This window comes from Anthonomus grandis, chromosome 4, assembly GCF_022605725.1.
Source record: "Anthonomus grandis grandis chromosome 4, icAntGran1.3, whole genome shotgun sequence".
In the NCBI taxonomy this organism is placed as follows: Eukaryota; Metazoa; Arthropoda; class Insecta; order Coleoptera; family Curculionidae; genus Anthonomus; species Anthonomus grandis.
Window position 1 is genome coordinate 3,667,290 of NC_065549.1, and position 19,009 is coordinate 3,686,298.

General features: G+C 31.7%; 1 protein-coding gene across 1 annotated transcript in view; it reads left to right on the top strand.

Annotated features, from left to right (window-relative positions):
- Positions 1-16,628, top strand: part of LOC126735140 (cGMP-dependent protein kinase 1-like) — a 43,048-nt gene extending 26,420 nt beyond the window's left edge. The window contains exons 8-13 of the mRNA XM_050439073.1: positions 1,651-1,848; positions 1,909-2,094; positions 9,548-9,688; positions 9,743-9,972; positions 16,097-16,303; positions 16,366-16,628. Of these exons, the coding sequence (XP_050295030.1) occupies positions 1,651-1,848; positions 1,909-2,094; positions 9,548-9,688; positions 9,743-9,972; positions 16,097-16,303; positions 16,366-16,517 (1,114 nt within the window). The 3' untranslated portion in view covers positions 16,518-16,628. The remainder of the gene's footprint in view (positions 1-1,650; positions 1,849-1,908; positions 2,095-9,547; positions 9,689-9,742; positions 9,973-16,096; positions 16,304-16,365) is intronic.
- The last annotated feature ends 2,381 nt before the right edge of the window (positions 16,629-19,009 follow it).

Consider the following 19,009-nt stretch of genomic DNA (forward strand, 5'->3'; position numbering starts at 1 on the left):
ACCTTGAAGTATAACAGTAATAATACACTAAAACACTAGCTGCAGTAAAAGTATTTTTTAAGCGTCACCAAAGAAACACTAAAATTTTTTAACTCATTTTCTAAAAATATTCACTGCTCATTAACTATTAGGGCACTTTTACTTTAGTTTGCACTAGTGAATAGGGAAAACCATGAAGTATAACAGAAATAATACACTAAAACACTAGCTGCAGCAAAAGTATTTTTTAAGTGTCATCAAAGAAACACTAATTTTTTTTTACTCATGTCATAAAAATATTCACTGGTCATTAACTATTAGGTCGATTTTACTCTAGTTTCCACTAGTGCATAGGGAAAATCTCATAGTATAATGGTAATATTACAATAAATCACTAATTACAAATAAAGTATTTATTAAGCGTCACCAAAGAAACACTAACATTTTTTAACTCATTTTCTAAAAATATTCACTGCTCATTAACTATTAGGGCAATTTTACTTTAGTTTGCACTAGTGAATAGGGAAAACCATGAAGTATAACAGAAATGATACACTAAAACACTAGCTGCAGTAAAAGTATTTTTTTTGTGTCACCAAAGAAACGCTAACATTTTTTAACTCATTTTCTAAAAATATTCACTGCGCAATAGCTATTGGGCCAATTTTACTTTAGTTTGCACTAGTGAATAGGGAAAACCTTAAAGTATAACAGAAATAATACACTAAAACACTAGCAGCAGTAAAAGTATTTTTTAAGTGTCGTCAAAGAAACACTAATTTTTTTTTGACTCATGTCATAAAAATATTCACTGGTCATTAACTATTAGGTCGATTTTACTCTAGTTTCCACTAGTGCATAGGGAAAATCTCATAGTATAATGGTAATAGTACAATAAATCACTAATTACAAATTAAGCGTCACCAAAGAAACACTAACATTTTTTAACTCATTTTCTAAAAATATTCACTGCGGATTAACTATTAGGCCAATTTTATTTTAGTTTGCACTAGTGAATAGAGAAAACCTTGAAGTATAACAGAAATAATACACTAAAACACTAGCTGCAGTAAAAGTATTTTTTAAGTGTCACCAAAAAAACACTAACTTTTATTAACTGATTTTCTAAAAATATTCACTGCGCAATAGCTATTGGGCCAATTTTACTTTAGTTTGCACTAGTGAATAGGGAAAACCTTAAAATATAACAGAAATAATACACTAAAACACTAGCTGCAGTAAAAGTATTTTTTAAGCGTCACCAAAGAAACAACCACTAGTAAATAGAGTAAACCTTAAAGCATTATAAAAATAATCCATTAAAACACTAGCTGCAGAAAAAGTATTTTTTTTGTGTGTTTTTTAAGTGTCACCTAAAAGACACTAATTTTTTTGACTCATTTTTTTTAAATATTCACTGCTCATTAACTATCGGGTCAATTTTACTTTAGTTTCCACCAGTGAATAGGCAAAACCTTAGGGTACCAACGAACTAATACACTAAAACGCTAGCTGCAGTAAAAGTATTTTTCAAGTGTCACTAAAGACGCACTAATTTTTTTTTGGCCTCAATTTATAAAAATACTCACTGCTCAATAACTACCAGGCCGATTTTACTCTAGCGTCCACCAATGAATGGGGTAAGTAAATATTTTCCTATTTTTCTTATAGACAGGCAACGGTAACTGCAGAAGCTCCCGGAGTGGAGTGTCTCACCCTCACCAGAAGGGACTTTACCAATCATTTCGGTGACGTGGACATACCATTAATAGAAGTGAAAAAAACGAGCCTTAAAGACGAGGTAAAAGCGGAATACCAGGACGTGAAACTGGAAGAGTTGGCCATTATTAAAACTTTGGGGGTGGGAGGGTGAGTTGAATCAACGTTAATTTGAACCTTTTGGCTTTTAATTTGAGATTTTGCCTGTAGGTTTGGTAGGGTGGAGCTGGTGCAGCACAAGAAGCACAAAAACAAAGTGTTCGCCCTCAAGTACCTAAAGAAGATCGATATCGTGCATCTGAACCATCAGGAGCACGTCTACAACGAGAAGCTGATACAGATGAACTGTAGATCTCCGTTTATTGTCCGGCTCTATCGTACTTACAAGGATAATAAGTAAGTTATATTATTATAAATTTATCTTTTATTAAATGACCTTTTATCTCTCTGAGCTGCAGACGTCATGGTTATTTTCGTCAGTCATTAAAGTAAGTGTCATATTATTAAAGGGAAAAAATTCAAATCAGCACGGTTGTGTAATTTATTTACTTTTGAGGACAACACCAACAGAATAAAGGTCACCAAAGCACACAGTTGCTTCTTTTTAACATACAAAGTTCCTGTTTTAATTTTACCTGTGATTTAAACGATAATTGTGAGTTCACCTTAAATTTATTTGGTACACTGTTTGGGATTAGCCAAATTTTTAATACATTTAATTTTAAACGAAATGTGTCGCTCTGCCCTTGCAATCCTGGATGATCATATTTCTGAAGAAGTATCTATCGCTGGATTAGCGTCCTTTATAAAATTGAGGTGTTTTTCAGGGTGGAGTGTCATATTATTAAATATTAGCGTAATTTCCTATTTTTTCAGGCAATCTTCCAGAATTTATTCAGACATTATTTTCCTTCAGTGCAAGTTAAAACATCTTCTCGTTCGTTCAGAGAATTTCTCTCTTTTTAAAGTTTTGAAAGTTTATTATTTCTAGACCCAATATTAAAAAAACTGTCCATAAATTATCTTAATTTCTCTCTTTTTTCAGGCAATAATTTTAAATATTTAATTCTCCTCAGACAAAAAGAAATTCGAAGAGGGAAGTGGCTGTGTTGCTCGAAGGACAATACAAATCAATCAAACCAGATGTATTCAGAGCAATTTTTATTTTAAAAAGCTTAGCAGAGCGCTTTCGGCGTATGAGCCATCATCAGTGCTAATTCTCAGTTAAGCCCAGAAGTTTACCATAGTGGGAACACATTCGATATTATTAAAATTACACTTAACATTTAGACACACTTAAGAATACTATACAGAACACTAACAGAACAACAAACTATACAAACACAAAACAGGACGAACAGTATTTAAAAAGGGAAGGACGTTGGTCTCCTTTGTGTTTTGTTTACATTTATTGTGATTTTCCATTAACTGACAATTAGCACTGATGATGGCTCATACGCCGAAAGCGCTCTGCTAAGCTTTTTAAAATAAAAATTGCTCTGAATACATCTGGTTTGATTGATTTAAAAAAGAAATTCGTTGCTTTCTTCCAGGCACTCAGAGTCATGTATCATTTCTTCCAGGCAATTAGGGATTAATTATAACAATTAAATTGTGCCTTCGTTCTAAGCAATTATTGTCTGAAATAATAATAATAATACGTTTATTTCCAAAATTACAAAATTTAAATACAAAATACCTATTCTACTTTACGTACTAGTACAAGGAAGAAATAAACGATTAGTACCGAAGCTGCTCTATTTAGAAGCTTGTTGGTACTTTTTCTTTAGACAAAAAAATATTTTTTCTAGGCACAGTTCTGGGCAAATAAATTTGAGTGCCTGAAAGTAAAATATATTCTAATTGATCTGCAATAATTGCCTGGAAGGAAGAATCAATTTATCGAATGCAAAAATGCCTGAATAAATTAAGTGAATTGAAGTGAATGATACTTCAAGTGAGTTTACTGGAAAGAAATATGTAGTTTAATTGCCTCAAATGTATTGAAAGACACTTCATTAGAATGATTGTAAATAAAAGAACTGCTTGGGATTAGAAAATTCAGTAGTTTTGGTCAAATTAATAAAAAGTGCCTGGAATATATAAATCCGTTGCCTGGACTGAACTGCCTGGAATAAAATATTAATTTTCGCTTAAGTGTATGAAAACTGAATTGCTTGCAATAAGGTAATTTTATGATTTTAGTCAAAAAAAATTAAATTAAAGGCTTCTAAAATCAAAAGCTCAAATACGCTTTTAAAAATCACGATTGAAGTGCTTGTAATTTTGAAAAAAAAGAACTCGTCACCTACATGGATTACAAAAAAAACATGGATGAGCTGCTAAAGGATGCATAATTTAACTTGCGTAAAATGAAGTAATTAAACTAGCTGCCTAGTCTCTGGAACTGCCTGAAATTTCAAATAAAAACCCCTTTTATGGGTACTACTTCTTAGAAAAAAATTATAATTTCAACTGCCTGTAAGAAACTAACTTCTTGAGACTCTAAAGCTTCAAAGGGAAATTTACTACCTCAACTGCCTGGAATTAGAAATCAAGTAGTATAGTCAAAGCAATAAATGCAGATTTGCCTGAAAGAAGTTGTTAATTGGGCCTGTAAACAATATTTGAATTCTCTATATAAAATATTGTTTTAATTCTTAGTAATTAATTACTTCTTCCAGGCAATAGGTCACCAAATGGAAAATATGTTCCTTTGCGGTTCATTTACTCCAGCCTAAAAAACTATTTGTTTCTCCCTTTTAAATACTTCCATTTTATCCAGGCATTATTATAGTCTTTAGTTCAAGTTAATGCATCTTTTTATTTATTCAGACAACCTGCCTCATTTTCATGCACAAAAACAGGTTTTCCTTACCGACCTAAGTTAAAACATCTTCTTGTTCGTTCAGAGAATTTGTCCCAATTTTATTATTTCTAGACCCAATATTTAAAAAAAAAAATGTTTTACTTTCAGGCTCTGACTGTCCATAAATTATCTTAATTTCTCTCTTTTTAGACAACTTTTGCAGGCAATAATTTTAAGTATTTAATTCTCCTCAGACAAAAAAAAATCGTTGCTCTCTTCCAGAGCCATATTTCATTTCTTCCAGGCAATTAGGGATTAATTATAACATTTAAATTGTACCGTCCTTCTAAGCAATTATTGCCTGGAATAATAATAATAATAATAATACGTTAATTTTCAAAATTACAAAATTTAAATACAAAATACTTGTTCTACTTTACGTACAAGTACAAGGAAGAAATAAACGATTAGTACCGAAGCTGCTCTATTTAGAAGCTTGTTGGTACTTTCTCTTTAGGGATATATATAGTCCAATTGGGGTTTAAAGGTCAATATCGGCTTTTTCTTGTCAAGTCCGAGAAAATATTCCATCAATGGTTTTTCAATACATCACTCATAATTTATTTATATCTGTCCATATTTAATTGTTCTTATTGCCGGTTTTAAAACAACATTAAAAATATGAACAACCACATCTTGTATAAGAAAGGACAAAATGATTTAAATTTAACTACTCACAGTAGCACATAGGAATCAACAAAAGAACATGGGAATTATCAAAAGTTATCGCTCTGTTATTACAAAAATAATAAGAACAATCTATAATACAAGTTATTGACGAAACGATGAAATATATCCACATCTGTCCGTTTAATCCATTGTCCTACTTAAGCTTTAAACGTTGCTGCAGACATTTTTTCCTGTATGGGTCTTGGTCTATAATATTATAAAGTTTCGGTGCTAAATGACGCTGACCAATACTTTTTTTGTACTTCTTACTTGCATTTTTTTAGGCAATAATTGATTCTCTCCAGGCAAAAAAATCTTTTTTCTAGGCACAGTTCTGGGCAAATAAATTTGAGTTCCTGAAAGTAAAATATATTCTAATTGATCTGCAATAATTGCCTGGAAGGAAGAATCAATTTATCGAATGCAAAACTGCCTGAATAAATTAAGTGAATTGAAGTGAATGATACTTCAAGTGAGTTTACTGGAAAGAAATATGTAGTTTAATTGCCTCAAATGTATTGAAAGACACTTCATTAGAATGATTGTAAATAAAAGAACTGCTTGGAATTAGAAAATTCAGTAGTTTTGGTCAAATTAATAAAAAAGTGCCTGGAATATATAAATCCGTTGCCTAGACTGAACTGCCTGGAATAAAATATTAATTTTCGCTTAAGTGTCTGAAAACTCAATTGCTTGCAATAAGGTAATTTTATGGTCTTAGTCAAAAAAAATAAACTAAAGCCTTGTAAAATCAAAAGTTCAAATACGTTTTTAAAAATCACGGTTGAACTGCTTGTAATTTTGAAAAAAAAAGAACTCGTCACGTACATGGATTCCAAAGAAAAACATGGATGAACTGCCTTCAAGGATGCATAATTTAACTCGCCTAAAATAAAGTAATTAAACTAGCTGTCTAGTCTCTGGAACTGCCTGAAATTTCAAATAAAAACCCCTTTTATGGGTACTACTGCCTAAGAAAAAATTGTAGTTTCAACTGCCTGTAAGAAACTAACTTCTTGAGACTCTAAAGCTTCAAAGGGAAATTTACTATCTCAACTGCCTGGAATTAAAAATTAAGTAGTATAGTCAAAGCAATAAATGCAGATTTGCCTGGAAGAAAATGTAAATTGAGCCTGTAAACAATATTTGAATTCTCTATATAAAATATTGTTTTAATTCTTAGTAATTAATTATTTCTTCCAGGCAATAGGTCACCAAATGGAAAATATGTTCCTTTGCGGTTCATTTACTCCAGCCTCAAAAACTATTTGTATTTAAATACTTCCGGTTTGTCCAGGCATTATTTGTCTTTAGTTCAAGTTAATGCATCTTTTTATTATTTTCATGCACAAAAACATGTTTTCCTTACAGTTTCTTACTGACCACAAATGATCCTCATTTTTCTACTCTCAGACACTTTTTATTTGTTCTACATGTTTCATTTCTTCCAAGCAATTGGGGGTTAATTATAACATTTAAATTGTAGCTCACTTCTAGGCAATTATTGCCTTAAATAACTGAGGCATTTTTAAATATATATTTTTTTAATTCCAGACACTTTTGCAAGCAATAATTTTGTCTATTAAAAAGAAATTAATTCAGCTGCAATAACTGCCTGGAAGTAAAAACAAAGTTCTATCAATAATTTTTTTTTTCTATAATTCTTCGTTCCAGACACCTGTATTATTTCTTGCAGGCACAACGTCTTCATATCCAGATAACAATTTATGCCTGAATAATTCAAATTCAAAAGTCAAAATATGCTTTATTGTATAGGTAACTAAAAATGTTGTTGTTTACAAAGCAAGATTACAATTACTAAACTAAAACGAGAAATACAAAAAGTAGTTTGCATAAAATACGTATTTAAAAATGTATTTTTAATCAATATAGGTCGGTTTAAATTTCATAATTTGGTATATTAACATCAGGCAAACATAAAATTTAGCAAACGTTTAGATGTCGACACATACTTAGATTCAAAAAATTCGCGACTAAGAGCACATGTAAGAATGGTAGGACTTAAACAATTTATTAGTTTTTTTTAATGAAATCTATGTTGAATCTTAAATAAAAGGCTACTAACTTCTATTAAATAGTAATGAAATAAACTCTAAGTCACAGGTCTCAAATTTATTAAATTAAAGTCAGAGGATTACACGTGTTTCTCCCATATGAGGCATCATCAGATCCACTTGTGTATTCACTAATAAAAAGAACGAAAAAAGAAGCAGAGAACAACATTACATGACAAGTCAAGGGTAGATATTAAGTTAAAATTGGTAAAATCAGACAAAGACTAGTTTAAATGTCTGAAAAATCAATTGCTTGCAATAAGGTAATTTTATGGTCGTAGTCAAAAAAATTAAATTAAAGGCTTGTAAAATCAAAAGCTCAACTACGTTTTGAAAAATCACGGTTGAACTGCTTGTAATTTTGAAAAAAAAAGAACTCGTCACCTACATGGATTACAAAAAAAACATGGATGAACTATGCTAAAAGATGCATAATTTAACTTGCCTAAAATGAAGTAATTAAACTAGCTGTCTAGTCTCTGGAACTGCCTGAAATTTCAAAAAAAAATTCTTTTTATGGGTACAACTGCCTGGAATTAGAAATCAAGTAGTATAGTCAAAGCAATAAATGCAGATTTGCCTGGAAGAAGATGTTAATTGGGCCTGCAAACAATATTTGAATTCTCTATATAAAAAATTATTTTAATTCTTAGTAATTAACTATTTCTTCCAGACAATAGGTCATCAAATGGAAAATTTTTTCCTTTGCGTTTCATTTACTTCAGGCTCAAAAACTATTTGTATTTAAATACTTCCAGTTTGTCCAGGCATTATTTGTCTTTAGTTCAAGTTAATGCATCTTTTTATTTATTCAGACGACCTGCCTCATTTTTTATTATTTTCATGCACAAAAACAGGTTTTCCTTACTGACCACAAATGATCCTAACTTTTTTACTTCCAGACACTTTTGCAAGCAATAATTTTGTCTGTTAAAAAGAAATTAATTGAGCTGCAATAACTGCATGGAACGAAGAAATTCTTATCCTGGAAGTAAAAACAATGTTTCTATCAATAAAATATTATTTTTTTCTATAATTCTTCATTTCAGGCCTCTTTATTATTTCTTGCAGGCACAATATCGTCATTTGTTTTACTTTCATGATCTTATCCAAACAGCAATTTATTTCTGGATAAATCAAATTCAAAAGTCAAAATATGCTCTATTGTAACTTAAAATGTTGTTGTTTACAAAGCAAGATTACAATTACCAAACAAATAAAACTAGAAATACAAAAAGTAGTTTGCATAAAATACGTATTTAAACATTTATTTTTAATCAATATAGGTCGGTTCAAATTTATATATTAATTTTATTTATACATAATTTGGTATATTAACATCAGACAAACATAAAATTTTAGAAAAGGTATAGATTTGGACACATACTTAGATGCAAAAAATTCGTTGTAAAACACACAAAATATTGATCTACGAGTAAAAGCACATGTAAGAATGGTAAGACTTAAATCATTTTTTATAATATTCTTATGATACCAGAAGTTGCGTAAACAAACACTTAGTTACTCAAAAAATTAACACAAATTTGAACAAGAGATCTTTAAACTATCTTGCACCAAAAATTTGTAATTTAATTCCAAAGAACATCAAGAGTGTTAAAAATAGGTTCAAAACATTTAAAAAATTATGTAAAAACTTTATTTTCAAAAATAGAACAAAACTTAAAAAACTCTTCATCATAAGTTAGATTTTTGTGAAAGTGAATTAAGGTTGGGCGTAGGTAATGATGCGTATTCATTTGTATATGTTTTGTTATTGTGGCTCATTCTCATTATTCATTTGTATTGTTTTTGTAATGGTTAGGGTATACTTTATTAATTTTTTTTTCGTTAAAACAGTTCGGAGCACATGCAGATATTCGGTTATCTAGGTGCATAATTCGTAATTTTGTATGTCTGTGCTATGCATTATATTTATGTGTGTGGATATATGAAGTAAAAGTAAAAAATAAATTATGAGGCAAATGTTTTTTGTTTATTGAATAAAAAGCTACTAACTTGCATTATGTAAACATCAGTGCCTGTAAGGATCTTCTCCTTCCTAAATAATGAGCGACATAAATCACGAGGTTTAACCCTGCAAATGTATCTAACAGCTCGCTTTTGCAGTACAAAAAGAGGCCCAACAATGCCCCTGACATAATTACTTTAAATGTAAAAATAGAGAGATACAGATTACGGCTTAGGTCCTACTATAATAAATCCCGAATAATTCCAGATACGTGTACTTCCTTATGGAATCCTGCTTGGGCGGAGACCTGTTTTCCTTACTGCACAAGCAAAAGACCAAACGATTCGAAGACAAGGACGCGAAATTCTTATCCGCGTGCGTATTGGAAGCCCTCGAGCACCTCCACAGGTAAATCTGTCCATTAATCAGTCCAAACATCCCCAAGTAAGTTGTCGATTTCAGTAAGGGGGTAGTCTACAGGGATCTCAAACCGGAAAACCTGTTGGTCGACAAAAACGGATATTTAAAACTGACGGATTTCGGATTTGCCAAGAAAATTCCCGCCAGGGGTAAAACGTTCACGTTCGCCGGTACTCCCGAGTACGTCGCCCCCGAAATTGTCCTAAACAGGGGCCACGATAGGGCCGTGGACTATTGGGCGTTCGGAGCGTTCATTTTCGAATTACTTACAGGTAAAACTTCATCAAGATCCTTTTAGAGCACAGAACTATCAGTATCACTAAGGCTCTTTATGAGGGATTAACAGTGGTTGACCTTAATAGTCCGGGGAATCTGTACCATATTTCATGAAAAAAAAAAATTGCAACCCGCAAACGAATGACTGGATATGGTAAAGGGGTTCATAAGAAACACAAAAAAAATAAATTCATACCTGGGGTAGTTGCGGGGTGGTTTTGCGGGGGTGAAAACTGAAAAAAACAGCTGGAGCATTTTTCTATCGCCATTTCCGGCGAAAGTTGACGCCCAAATGAAAAGTGCTTAGTGGCAAAGTTGTAGATAATATAAAAATCTATAATTTTTGTAGAGGCCACTTTTGAACATAACCTCAAAATGTTCAAGATAAATGCAAAAATTGCGAATTTTTTTTTTTTTTTGTTTTTTATTTTTCATTTATCCAAAAATTATGCAATTTTCATAAAACTTGGTATAAATATACCCTCTAGTATCCTAAATAATCTCTATTTTTTTCAGTACTATACAATAACAATTTTTCAAGAAATTCAAGTTTTTCAAAAAAATTACTTTTTTTTTAAACGAAATTTGTCCTTCAGAGAATTGTCCTAGGAAGTTCATATGGGGCTCATTTTTTTTTGTTTTTATTTCTACTTTTTAATAAGATAAAGAAAGGTTATACTTCCCATTTGAAAATAAGCCAAAAAATGCAAAAAACTGAAAAATTTTTTTTTGCAACAATGAACTTTTTAATAATTTACTAACAATTTTTAAAATGTCAAAAAAGTAATAGCACCACTAGATTCTACGAAAAAAAATACATAAGAAAATATATTTTTCATCATGTAAAGTTCAATAGATTGTTTTATGCAGGAGACAATTCAAGCTTACCCCCCAGTATATATCACATGCCTCGACGCGTATTCTGTATATTACACTAAATCAGCCATATAAGTCGATGTCGCTATATAATTATCGACGTGCAGAATTGATTTTTCGAACTTATCAGTGGCGGCTCGTGACTTTAGGAAGAGGTGAAGCGCAAAACCCAAAATATACCATAAGCAGCAAAAACAAAATTTTAAAACACATAATAAAAAATTAATATTAGAGAGACACTTACCCACGCTTATTGTTACATCCGAGGCAGTATTTATTTACTTTTTAAAGATAAGGTCTATTCTTCGGTCTTTTAAAGCTGCAAATTTATCGATGATATCGTCATAAAATGGTTCTACACTTATAAGTTCATTTAAAAGTTCCTTTTCAATAGAAATCTTTGCTAAGTTAGTAAGCCTATTTTCTGTCATTGAATTCCGTAGGTATGTTTTAATTCTTTTTAAGCAAGAAAAACTACGTTCAACTGAAACACTTGTAGAAGGAATGGTCACAATTAGACGAATTAATTTTGCAGCTTCTTTAAAAATGTCACTATTTTCGTGTAACTGTTCCAACAGTTTATCTAACTGAATATTGCGGTTATTTTCGTCATTATAGATGAAGTTTAATTCATTTTTTAGCCGTGGCAAATCAGTAAATATATTAGGGAAAGAGTCTTTTAAATTATTTAATGATTCAATGGGAAAATCCCTAGAATACTCTTCAAACTTAGTTGTATCTATCAACGTAACAAAAGCAATTTTTTCCAAATCTTGAAACCTCGTATCAATTTGTCCTAATATTGTATCTAAAAGTTCATAATATAGAACTTTGTACTTTTGAAAAAGTTCTTTGGTCGTCAAAGTTTTTCGTCCATGACGATAATTCGATGGCACTGACACTCTCAAACTCACGAAATCAAATAATGATTGGAAACTGTTTTCATTTCTCTTTTCTTTAATAAGTTGCTGGGTGTTCTGAATTTGTGACATGCAAAGGCTAATATTTAGTGAACGTTTCTGTAACGTGTCAAAAAGAATATTAGTAATTTCGAAAATGTCACTGAAAATGCTGATGAAAAGACCAAACTCAAAATCATGGAGGTGGTTCAAGAAACCAACGTTTTGAGTTATTGAAGTTTGATCCGAAGTTTTGTCATCTTTAATTTCAGCAAATACTTGTTTTAAAACATCCCATTCATTATAAATAACATTTACAATCTTAGAGTTAGATGTCCATCGCGTTATTGCTGACGTAGGTATTCTTCTTTTAATGATCTGATCAGCTACATAAGTTCTTTTTGAAGAATGATGAAAAAATGAGGGAAAACTATTTACATTTGCAAAAAAAATACGACATTGTGGTATAGTACTGCAACTCTGTTGGAGTACTAAATTAAAACGGTGGGCTGCACAGTGTACAAAAACGGCTTGTGGAGCTTCAACTTTAATTTTTGATTGCAGACCATTTACATGTCCAGACATAACACTAGCACCGTCAAAACACTGCCCCACTAATTTCGAACGATAATCATATTTTTCTATTCTTTTGGTAACTAAGTTAAAAAGAGCATCAGCTGTTCGGTCCGAACTTACATCGAAGAATCCTAAAAATCTTTCGACCACTTTCCCTGCACTATTAACAAATCTAATTATTATGCTGCATTGGGACTTTTGAAGAATGTCCGTTGAATCATCCACTTGAATAGAAAAAAAATTACATTTTTTTATTTCGCGGTCTATATGTTCATCGAGATAATCGGAAATGCAGTCTATTAGTTCATTTTGAATAGTTTTTGAATTGGCAGAGAAAATAGATGATACCTTTTTATAATGCTCTTGAATATCTATGTTACTAATCGATATGTACGAGTGCAAAAGTTCTTTAAAATTACCACGATTGTCCAAAGAATAAGTTTCATCATGCCCCGAAATGCTAGCTCTTGCTTGGCTAAATACACAGTAGCACGAATAGGTAACTGCATAAACAACTTATCAATCCCAAATAGGTTTTTTTCAATTCAATTTGGCTACTTTTTTATCGAAATCGGCGATTATACACATATTTCAGGACCTCTAAATTAAAACACGATATAGTGTGTACATTTTTTATGTGTAATATCCCGTTTCTGTTTGGAATTACTTATTAGAGGTATTGATGTTGCAGCTCGGAAAGAGATTACCTTCGAAAGATCATTGAATTGCAGATGAATAATGTCTGTATAAGGCAAATAATAATCTAAGTACGGCAGTTAAATAGAAATCAACGCATCAGCATATACTATACACTCATAGATCCCCTCTCCTAATTTTTGCTGCAGCTGCTCCCATAGTCTAAATATGTAAGGTCTGCTCGGTTGGGATGCGCACTCGTCCGGTTGCGCAGCTTCATACTTCTTAAACGCTTTGCTATGCAAGCAAGTACCCAACCAGGTTTTATCACTAAAATGTGTTAAAACGACGAGAACATCATAATCGATCCTCTGATTTTATTTCAAAGAATATGCTTGAACATCAGCAAAAAAAGTGACATGAAAAATTACTTAAAGTGTGAACTTGCGCCATATCCGTTGTCACTTTTTTCTGAAAACGGTATGCGGAAAAATGTTAAATCGCAACTATTTGACCTTTTTACCATCACAGAACCTACACCGGTTACCGAAAACGTTGTACATGTCATCGATGGCGGCTTTTTATTACGAAAAGTTGTATGGCAAAAAAATGATACTGTACAGATTATTATTGAAAAATACTTATCTTTTGTGCAAAATCATTATGCGACGAATTCGTGCATTATATTCGACGGTTGTCCAGAAAGTGAGACTGATAACTCGACTGCAAGTTCAACAAAAGCAAGCGAACGATTAAGGCGGAAAAGTTCTTCGAACTTTCACCTTGAACTGCACACACAAGTTACTCTTTCGCAAGAGAATTTTTTGTCAAATGAAAATAACAAGGTAGAATTGATCAAACACTTAGAAAAAGCTTTTAAGTTTGAAGGTTATTCAGTTAAAGTCGCTGAAGAAGATGCAGATTCCTTAATTGTTAATAGTTCAATTGAAATTGCTGAAAGTAATATGTTTAAAAATTCAGCAACTGGAGTAACTGAATATAACAAGCAGATCGTCATTGTAGGCCAAGATGTTGATCTTTTAGTTTTATTGCATCAATTCAATTTAAACAATGCACCGATCTACTTTTTGAAAGTAGGTACAGGAAAAGTAAATGATGCAATTTATTCATCAAAAAGTTTCAAATTCCAGCACTACCAATCTATTATTGCTTTTATCCATTGTTTTACTGGCTGCGATTCAACATCTGGGTTCGCAGGGAAAGGCAAAAAAAAAACAGTGGAAGCGCTCATGAACTCTCCGAGGCTGAATTAGCAAAGCTATTTTATGAGCCTGATTCTCATCCAACTGTAATAGCTCACAATGGTTGTAATATGATTGCACATATTTACAATTACACTAAAGGAAAAGCAACTTTGAACGATTTGAGATTTCAGCGTTACGAAATCTTAACTGCTAAATCTACATTCAAATTAGAAAAGTTACCACCAACAATTGGAGCAGCTACACAGCATTGTTTCAGAGTATATCATCAACTTCAAATGTGGCTTGGTAACAACTTAAGGGCAACCATGTGGGGATGGAAAGAGTCACTCGTGAATAATAGTACAATTCTTATGCCTCGAAGAGTTACTCAAAAAAATCTTTTGCACCTGCAAAGGTAATTGTAGTACAAATCGATGTGGGTGTAGGAAGCATGGGCTATCGTGCACATCCTTGTGCACTAATTGCCAAGATACAGGCAACTGCTCCAATATCGATGAAATAGAGGAAGATTGCAGTGATTCGGAAGAGATTTTAAATGAGTTTGAACTTCCAAGAATCTCATTAGACGCCGAAAATGAAGAAGAATGTGAAGACTCTGATATCAGCGATTATGAAGATGCGGAAAACGCTGAAGAACCAGATTGTACTGGAGAGTCCGACCATGAACAAGTTTCACAGCATGTAAATAAAAAAAAAGACTAATAAATCAATAAAACAATACGTCGTATTATATAAACTGTACATAATGTAAAAAATTTTCTTGTATCATAAAATGTATAATGTATTCATAAAATCAAATACTGCAATAATAATATTTTCAGCAACTTTGTAAAATTTTAATCAATTTTGTACAATTATTTCATACTTCATTAAATATCTTTTATGGAAATATGTAAAAACCGCTGATTTCAATCAAAAAGTAGCCAAATTTTGTTTAATAAAATCGATTTGGAATTGGTAAGTTCGAAAAATCGATTCTACCCTTCGAAAATTATAAAGCGACGTCGATTTCTCTGGCTGATTTAGTGTAATATACAGAATACGCGTCGAGGCACGGGATACATACTGGGGGGTAAGCTTGAATTGTCTCCTGCATAAAACAATCTATTGAACTTTACATGATGAAATATATATTTTCTTATGTATTTGTTTTCGTAGAATCTAGTGGTGTTATTACTTTTTTGACATTTTAAAAATTTTTAGTAAATTATTAACAATTAATAAAAAGTTCATTGTTGCAAAAAAAAATTTTTTTGCATTTTTTGGCTTATTTTCAAGTGGGAAGAATAACCTTCCTTTTTTTTTTTTAAAGTAGAAATAAAAACAAAAAAAATAAGCCCCATATGAACTTCCTAGGACAATTCTCTGAAGGACAAATTTCGTTTAAAAAAAAAGTAATTTTTTCGAAAAACTTGAATTTCTTGAAAAATTGTTATTGTATAGTACTGAAAAAAACAGAGATTATTTAGGATACTAAAGGGTATATTTATAACAAGTTTTATGAAAATTGCATAATTTTTGGATAAATGATAAATAAAAAACGAAAAAAAAAATTTTTTGCAATTTTTGCATTTATCTTGAACATTTTGAGGTTATGTTCAAAAGTGCCCTCTACAAAAATTATAGATTTTTATATTATCTACAACTTTGCCATTAAGCACTTTTTATTTGAGCGTCAACTTTCGCCGGAAATAGCGATAGAAAAATGCTCCAGCTGTTTTTTTCAGTTTTCACCCCCGCAAAACCACCCCGCAACTACCCCAGGTATGAATTTATTTTTTCTATGTTTCTTATGAACCCATTCACCACATCCAGTCGTTCGTTTGCGGGTTGCAATTTTTTTGTTAAAAAGTACAGATTCCCCGGACTATAAGCCGAATGTTCATGTTAACGGTTTATTCCTACAGGAAGAACTCCGTTTAGGACAGGGGACAGCAGCCACATGAAAACTTATAATAAGATCCTAAATGGCATCGACAACGTGAATTTCCCGAATTATGTGAATCCCAAGGCGGCTAATTTAGTGATGAAACTGTGTAAGCCGATACCGGCCGACAGATTGGGCATGCAAAAAGGTGGTACTAAGGACATTAAGGCCCATAAATGGTACCAAGGTAGGTTTTTGAAATGTGCTTAGAATGTTCTTATATATAGAAATTGTGTCTGTTTTTTGAAGGATTTGATTGGCAGAAGTTCCAGCAGTGTGGCATGCCGTCACCGTTCAAACCGAAATTAAAGGACGTCACGGACACGTCTAATTTCGATTTGTTTAAAATTGATAAGGATTATCCGCCCGATGAGCTTTCTGGATGGGACGAACACTTTTAATTTAATTTTAACGAACAAAACAACCAAAAAATGTGTAATTTTTAACTCACGGCGCGAGACTAACCATTTATAGATGTATACTTATAATATTAAATATATTTTATTTTATTAGCTTATTGTTTCTATCAAATAGTATGTCGTTATGAATGTTGCGTCTAAACCCACCTTAAGCCTCAAAAGGCAAAATGACATTGACAGTTCAATTAGTTACTACTTTACAACCGCACACCATTGTTGCCAAGCTTCAACAAATTTTACTGTAGACTGTAGTGCAACATCGTTGCCAATATGCATATAGAAAATTTACATTACCTCAGTAATATGCGAGGGACACTTCATTAAATGATTAATCATTAATTTTTAATTATATACCTAATTAATGGCTGTTCTTTCATGTTAAAAACTATTATCCCGAAACCGCTCTAGCGGCTTGCCCAGTCTAAGGGTGAATCGTTTAAAATATATCTGGCAACAGTGCCTTAATTTTTTATTTGACCTTGACAGTTCAGTTTGTTACTACTTTATAACAATATACCATTGTTGCCAAGTTTAAAGAATCTGTGGGTGCTGTGAAGTAGAGACAACAGCGTTGCCAAAGTGTAATATATTTCTGAGCCCATGGAATATTTACATCACCTTAATAATATGCAAGGAACATTGCCGGGAATTTTACAATTTCACTGAATTACCAAATATTTTTCTCTTAATTATATTATGTCAATAGTTGCCATAGATATTAAAAATTATTATCTCGAAACCGCTTTATCAACTTACAGAATGCAACAAGGTTGAGTCATTTAAAATATATCTGGCAACAGTGTCTTATTTTTATGGACGATTTTTGGACGTTGACAGTTCAATAAGTGCGAACTGTAGTGCAACAACGTTGCCAATATGTGATAAATTTCTGAACATATGGAATATTTACATCACTTCAGTAATCTTTAAGCAACACTAAAGATTTTAACATTTTTGAATGGCTTAATATTATTTTTTTAATTATATGTAAATAGTCGCTGTTGTTTGAGGTTAGGAACTATTATCTTGAAACTGTATCAACTTGTATATTTTGACGTTGACAGCAGACAATTAGTTAGCGAAACTAACCATTTATAGATATATACTTATAATATTTCGTTTACTTATAATATTAAATATATTTTATTTTATTAGCTTATTGTTTCTATCAAATAGTATGTCGTTATGAATGTTGCGTCTAAACCTACCTTAAGCCTCAAAAGGCAAAATGACATTGACAGTTCAATTAGTTACTACTTTACAACCGCACACCATTGTTGCCAAGCCTCAACAAATTGTACTGTAGACTGTAGTGCAACATCGTTGCCAATATGCATATAGAATATTTACATAACCTCAGTAATATGCGAGGGACACTTCATTAAATGATTTATCATTAATTTTTAATTATATACCTAATTAATGGCTGTTGTTTCATGTTAAAAACTATTATCCCGTCTAAGGGTGAATCGTTTAAAATATATCTCGCATTACTTTTTTCATTGGCGTTGACAGTACAGTTTGTTACTACTTTATAACAACATACCATTATTGCCAAGTTTAGAGAATCTGTGGGTGCTGTGAAGTGGAGACAACAGCGTTGCATATATGTGATATATTCCTGGGCACATGGAATATTTACATCACCTTAATTATATGCAAGGACCATCTGGGAATTTTACAATTTTACTGAATTACCAAATATTAATCTCTTAGTTATATTATGTAAATAATTGCATTTAAAATATATCTGGCAACACTGTCTTTTTTTTGTGGACGATTTTTGGACGTTGACAGTTCAATTAGTTACTATTTTATAACCGTATAACATTGTTGCTAAGTTTAAAGAGTTTGTAGGTGTTGCGAACTGTAGTGCAACAACGTTGCCAATATGTGATAAATTTCTGAACATATGGAATATTTACATCACTTCAGTAATCTTTAAGGAACACTAAAAATTTTAACATTTTTGAATTCCTTAATATTATTTTTTTAATTATATGTAAATAGGCGCTGTTGTTTAAGGTTAGGAACTATTAGCTTGAAACTGTATCAACTTACACAGTCTAAGGTTGAAATATTTAAAAGATATCTGGCCACAGTGTCTTCCTTTTTATCATTGACCATCTTTTGACGTTGACAGCCGACAATTAGTTTCTACTTTATAAAATATGCCATTGTTGCCAAGTTTAAAAAATCTATGAGTGCTGTGAAGTGCGTTGCCAAAATGTGATATATTCCTGAGCCCATGAAATATTTACATAACCTTAATAATATGCAAGGAACACTCAGGAGTTTTACAATTTCACTGAATTAGGTACCAAATATTAATCTCTTAATTATATGTGAATAATCGCCGTTATTTGATACAAGTCTAATTCAACCTAAAATATATCTGGCAACAGTGCATTTTTCGGATGATATTTCTGGCATTGACAATTGACACCCTGTCAATGACAGTTGACACGTTCCTT